The following is a 6,159-nucleotide window of genomic DNA, read 5'->3' as shown; positions in this document are numbered from 1 at the left end:
TAAAATTCTATAAAGTTCATAACTTAATTCCAGCAAATTCATGTAAAAAATAAACTACAACGTGTTTATACTACATTAATACATTTATACAACGTAATTTTGTATTTTATAAATATCCTATTTTGCTCAGTATCACATTTGTGCGAAATTTTTATTGGAATGTTTCTATTCAGAGCGCAATATATATTATGTTTCATAATGTATTTTGACAAATATATATGCCTGCAAGTTTATGTGGGAGAAATCAAGACAATATTGTATGTGGATTAAATACTAAAGATCGCTTTTGCTTTTTATATTGATTATGTGCAATGTACTTGGTACACATTACAGCTTTTTAGAATTTGACCGTGGCAAAAATCCATACAATTTATATTTTAACATCGAAGTCAACAAAGTATACCCATCCATAGAAACCAATTTCAATTTTCATAAAAGCTTTGATTATCACCTCTGAACATAAAGCATTAGATACGGGTGGCTCACCCCTATCGTTCAATCCATATCCGTAGATTTCAACGTTATCTCCCTACTAGTGGAATATTGGAGCTGTTATCACTCCATTCCATTCCTTGGGGTTTACTCGACTCTACCCCGCCAGCCACCAAATCCTCACCTTCGATGCCAATCTCCTCTGAAACTGATACAGGAGCTATAATATCCTCGATTTTGATAGCCTCTTTGAGCTCTGCCGCTACCTCACTCATGCTCGGTCTAGAAGAGCGTTCCACCTGAACACATCTCATAGCTACTTTGGCAACGCGAATAATGGATTTCATGTCGAATCTTCCGTCCAACCTCTTGTCTATGATCTCTCTTATTTTGCCAACATCGTCATCTAGTATATACGGTGTCGCCTGTGAATATGCCCATAACTTTTGTTAGTGTGTAGTTTAGCATGCACTACAAAGCATTGGTTAAATTTTGGATGAATGGTGATAAGATTCCTTACCCATCGAATGATGTTTACGTCCTCTTCCCTGAGTTTAAGATCTATGGGTGGTCTACCGCATATGATTTCTAGTAGAACCACGCCAAAGCTATAAACATCACTCTTCTCTGTCAATGTTTGAGTGTTGTAATACCTATGGCTCCCCATAAAAATTCAGCTAATGAAGCACAGTGGAAATAAAATATGAAATTGACTGTCCTCTAAAATAATTAATTGAAAGTTAGTCACATCGAAAAAATAGCAAATCAAGTACGGTACAAAATTTTGGTGCACTCTTAATAATGGGTTGAATTAAGATTGAAAACAAAAAAAACCATTACTCTGGATCAAGGTATCCGAACGTTCCTTTCACTGCAGTGGTAACATGAGTAGCCTGTCCATCAATTGTCATCCTTGAAAGACCGAAATCCGCTACTTTCCCAGTGAAATTGCCGTCTAAAAGGATGTTAGCGGTCTTGACGTCCCTGTGAATTATCTTGGGGGTACAACCCAGGTGTAGGTATTCCAGGCCTTCACAATATGTAAATCGCAGGTCGATCAGATATATGGTTACCTATGATTTGTCTATATGCATTTTCACAGTAATCAATACTTCAAACAACGAACGTTTACATCATACAAATCTAATGTACATCAAAATGATAAAGAGATTTACCTTGTGCTGCATCTAACGTTATTTTGAGCCTTGTTTTCCAAGTTAGTTGGGAGTTTTCTACAGTAGGACCTGGAAATGTAAATAAGAACCAGATGCTAGTCAGTTACCTTCCTATTCTATCTACTGAAACAGAAATATCTTCAATCAATGAAATTTACCATAAAGATGGTCCCTCAGGGACCCTTTTGACATATGCTCGTAGATAAGCATAACCTCTCTGGTTTCATTGCAGTAGCCTAGTAAAGATACTAAATTCCTATGATTGATTCTGGAAAGAAGATCCACCTGTTCACGAGATATATGCACAGTAAAACTTTCTTTCTTAGATTGGATCCAAATTGAATTGTATTACATGGTAAAGTTTCAGCATTACCTCATTCAGAAACTCGTCAACTCCCTGGTGGGAGAATAATGAGAGCACTTTTACAGCGATCTCTTTTCCTTCCTGCAATTTACCAAAGAACACAGATCCAAATCCCCCTCGTCCTATCTCCCGACTAAAGGTTTCTGTGGCAGCTGTCATCTCATCTAGAGTAAAGGCACGGCAGTTCGTTGGATTGGGCACCTCAATCCTCGGGCTGTCTGCAATCAGCTCGTGAAAGGTAGAGTTACTAATAGTAAAATTTCCATTATTTTCATTCTTGCATCATATTATAATAATATTTCTGATATTGACCTTGCTCCAAGAAATGTTTCCGTTCCTTTTTCACCCTACTGCTTTCGTTGACAACACCTTCTTCTTTTCTCCTGAATTTATTGCGATACACAACGCCCACTATCAATCCTATGATTAGAAATCCACCGAGTGTTGTTCCCAGGACAACCTTCAAGTTACCCCTCTTTGAACTCTGTAAAGTACATTTCCTCTTCTCCGTGCGTAGGTAGAGGTTTCCAGAATAACTTCAACACACCAAAGATAGATTTTCCATGAGGGTCCTGCTGAAAGATAGATTTTCCATGAGGGTCCTGCTGTAAGGTTTAGCTAGAAGTTGAACTTTAATCATAATTTTTATCTGTGAAAATTTTAGAACTTGAAGTCGAATCATAATTATTATCCGCAAAAATCTTATTATAGAAAATATGAAGAAAATTCTGAACCTCGAAATCTTAATTTTGCGTCAAAATAATGTAAAGAATATAAAATAGGATATAGTACTTGAGTTTCAACGAACAATTGTGCAAAAGTTGGGCAGGAATTACACCGCTGAAACTGTTGTTCGCTATATTTCTGTGACAATAAATTCAAAAACATTTCGTTATGAAAACAATTAGTTAATTCTATTTAACCTTGAACAAAGAAACTGAAAAAATATATAAAGTGAAAAGGTAGATGACAGGAAGACATACAACTCTTTAAGGTTTTTCAGTTCAGATAACCACGCTGGAACAGTACCATTCAGGTTGTTGTTATGTAAATATCTGGTATGATAACCGAAGTAAATTTTCCTTCTTTCGAAAATGCATGATGACTTAAAATCTACAAAATAGCAATTTTGTATTGAAAAGAAACTTACAATCTCTCCAACCTAGTTAAATTGGAGAAATTTGGTAAGGATCCCATCAAGTGATTATTGTCAAGTGACCTGCCAATTTAAACACGGATTAGTAAATGCTGCAGAGAGATGATCATTATCTGATATAATATTCAACGAGACACCGTGGCCCTTCGCGCCATCAAATTCTATCAACCGCCAATCCTTTCCGTGAGAGAAATAATCGGAAACATATCGACCATAATAAAAATAATCCACGAAGAGGAGATCAACATTTTTTATGATAACCATTGGTGTAATCTACAAAATTTCTGTATCATTCCGAAGCGCTAATTAGGGGCTATGGGAGGAAAGGTATAATTCTGCTTACAGATTAACTAATGCAGTCAACAGTGCAATATCGTTAGGTAGCAATCCTGTAAGATTTCTTCCAGACAAACAGCTGGCAGCAACAAACTATCGTGAGCTCTTACAAATTCAACTATACAATTCGACCTGGAAACAAATCAACGAATTAAGCTTACAGTTTCGAAATTCTTATGTCGGAAGAGCTGTTATCACAGCCAATTCCTTCCCACTCGACCAGATAACAAGGATCGGAAATCCAATCCTTTATGTCAAAACTCCTTTTGAGAACGTCAAGACCGTAAACTGCCGTTTAAAACTACTGGATTAGGCATTGAATGATAATCGCTGTAAATTCAGTGAAAGAAGTTTTACTCATTCTACTTACTATCTTGAGAATTGCTTGGCCGATCTGTGTAAAATAGCCAGTGAGACTCGAACGCGTTGAGTATAGGAGGACGGCTGGAGTTACCGGCCTTAATAACGTTAAAATCATATTGTAATCGATCGGGGAGGAATGGCTTCTCTAGAGCGGAATGATTGCGCATGAGTGTAATGGTTTCAGAGCGCAGGAGAGTAGTGCCTTGATACTGTTTTTGACCAGTTATCTCGACGTCAAAAGATCTAGATTCAGACGAATTTAGAGTCTCAATTTCTGCAAAATACAGCTGTAACAATACTTTGGTCCCTTTGGGAGTTAATCCTACTGCGATTGAAATGATGTCCGAGTTGTTTCCAACCCACGCCGTTTGCATGACAGCGGTTGGAGGAAGGTCCTTCGTATCACTGGTTGAAATAGCGTTACGCGAACTTACACGTCGTACATCTTTACTTTGTGTATTTGAAATTGAATCATCTACTTCCCAGAGGCGGTCGAATTGGTCGTGAGGATACCTGCATAATTAATGATACAACGCTATTCAATTTAAAGCAATATTGGCAACCGCTCCATAGCGCTAATCAAAATTGATTTTCACGTTCTTCTTCTTTTTCAAACAGAAAAATCAAACTTTGATATATAAGTTTCGCATATCAGACCGTCTTTTCCCTATGTGGTAATTAGATATAAATTGATAAAGAGAGATTAAAACGGATTACTATGAACTAGCTAGTTGATTATGACCAAATTTACATATAAAGTTCGAAATGTTCACCTGACCATAGAATTTCCACCAACATTGTAAAAAAATGTGTTTAACATTGTTCCTCCCTTAGCCTGTGCATACATGCCATGTTGCAACCTCCTCAATTCGATAGCAGAGATAAAAGGATCATCACGCACGGAGGTTCTCATTAAGCAAACATAAAGCACCCTGCCGGAGCTGACCAATATGAGCGGAAGAAAAATTGAAACTCGATCTGCGATTGTAATGTCTTCCACATGCAACATACCCAGTGTCTCAATAGAGATCTGGAAGCTTGGCCAATTTTGGAATCCATTGTAAACTCCAATGGCGAACCACAATCTTAGATGATAAGGCACGTCGGGTGTCACGGGCAACTTATAGCAAGACTTTTTGAGGGGCATGGGAAAGAAGCGTAGAGAATGCAAGTAAGAACCGTTACTAGAGGCGTCCCCTATGTCTGCTATTTGACCCACTTTTATGTACTCGGCATCAGTGACCCATATTATATCGTTTTCCGCGGTGTGATTCGTTTTGCCTCCACAACTGATACTTAGAAATCCTGCGACACCGCCGGAGAACGATTAATAAAAAAATATCTTGCCAAAGAAATCGATAAGCGCTTTGAAAAAAAAAATATCAGATGAAGACACTATAGATCAGAAAGCGGAAAAACTTCACGCTCACGGAAAACGGAAAAGCTCATGATCCACTTCTTCAATTTAGACCTTCCATACCTGGTTGAGCAGTAATCGCTGTCAACAAACTTAAGAACACGCTGAACGGCGCTAACCAATTTCCCATTTTTCCGTAACGAATTTTGGCCATCGTTCCACCGATTTTTATCTCAGAACACGCCGAACGGCGCTAAAATATTCTGAGTAAATTGGAAGGTGCTTAATCTGCTTATCTCAGAAGAAGACGACTAAGAAGTGCTATTTATCTTATTTCTGGACCAGCCTTCCTTTTCCTTCTCTTCTATCTGTAAATTGTGTGGAAGGTGCTTAAGCTGCTTCTCGATTTCCTCTCCTTATTTTCCTTCCCGCATCTTTTCATTGACAGCATGTGTGACATGTCCGTGCAGGTGAGCATTAGCTAAGTGGGAGGATTCTCTATTTTCTGTGTGAATCGTGGAAATGGATCTCTGGATGATCCCATCAGCCTTGAAATGTCCCACATGAAAATTTTATCACGGCCTAATATCTTGACTACCCTTCTGTGTAACGCTAAACTTTTTGAATGAGGGTCTGTGAAAATTTTATGACCGCTAATTTTTTCGACTGCCCTTTCGTGCAAGGGGGCTACTTTTTTGGAATGCTCTTCCGTACAAGGTAAAGCTTTTCCACTTCATTATAAGATGTAGAAATTCGCTCATAAATTTATGAACTATTTATTCGTTGAAGTGGTTCTTCTAACTAAGAGCCCTTAAACTTTTCAACGAACCCTTAAATCTCTGTTTTTTTTCATTTCATTATATATAATGTAGAAATTTACTAAGGCTTTTATTCATTATTATAATTAGGAAATTGATTAAGCGCAGAGAGGAATATTTCTATTAAGGTGAAAAGAAGTATTGGTAGAGGAATTTAG

General features: G+C 37.7%; 1 protein-coding gene across 1 annotated transcript; it reads right to left on the bottom strand.

Moving 5' to 3' along the window:
* Positions 1–271: 271 nt before the first annotated feature.
* Positions 272–5,708, bottom strand: LOC149189120 (putative LRR receptor-like serine/threonine-protein kinase At1g67720). The gene is made up of 15 exons (XM_089413157.1): positions 5,307–5,708; positions 4,600–5,131; positions 3,834–4,339; positions 3,625–3,751; positions 3,471–3,542; positions 3,122–3,190; positions 2,955–3,026; positions 2,764–2,835; positions 2,284–2,507; positions 1,981–2,189; positions 1,766–1,892; positions 1,608–1,676; positions 1,273–1,462; positions 953–1,085; positions 272–857 (listed from the first exon to the last, which is right to left on the bottom strand). The coding sequence occupies exons 1-15, from the start codon at positions 5,395–5,397 to the stop codon at positions 522–524; spliced, it is 2,829 nt and encodes a 942-aa protein (XP_089269283.1). The 5' UTR covers positions 5,398–5,708; the 3' UTR covers positions 272–521.
* Positions 5,709–6,159: the final 451 nt, after the last annotated feature.

Source organism: Pinus tabuliformis, chromosome 3_1 (genome assembly GCF_031772625.1).
Source record: "Pinus tabuliformis cultivar Carrire ecotype Pingquan chromosome 3_1, CPIR1, whole genome shotgun sequence".
NCBI classification, from domain to species: domain Eukaryota; kingdom Viridiplantae; phylum Streptophyta; class Pinopsida; order Pinales; family Pinaceae; genus Pinus; species Pinus tabuliformis.
The sequence above is the reverse complement of the archived record's forward strand: the minus strand, read 5'-3'. Positions and strand labels throughout refer to the sequence as shown.

Bases quoted from the DNA above. Each gene is read 5' to 3' on its own strand.
- LOC149189120 (XM_089413157.1), bottom strand. From the start codon at position 5,397: ATGGCCAAAATTCGTTACGGAAAAATGGGAAATTGGTTAGCGCCGTTC. The intron at 3,027-3,121 runs GTAAGTTTCTTT...TTATCATACCAG, and splicing joins TTAACTAGGTTGGAGAGATT to ATATTTACATAACAACAACC. The intron at 1,677-1,765 runs GTAAATTTCATT...TTACATTTCCAG, and splicing joins CCTGAGGGACCATCTTTATG to GTCCTACTGTAGAAAACTCC.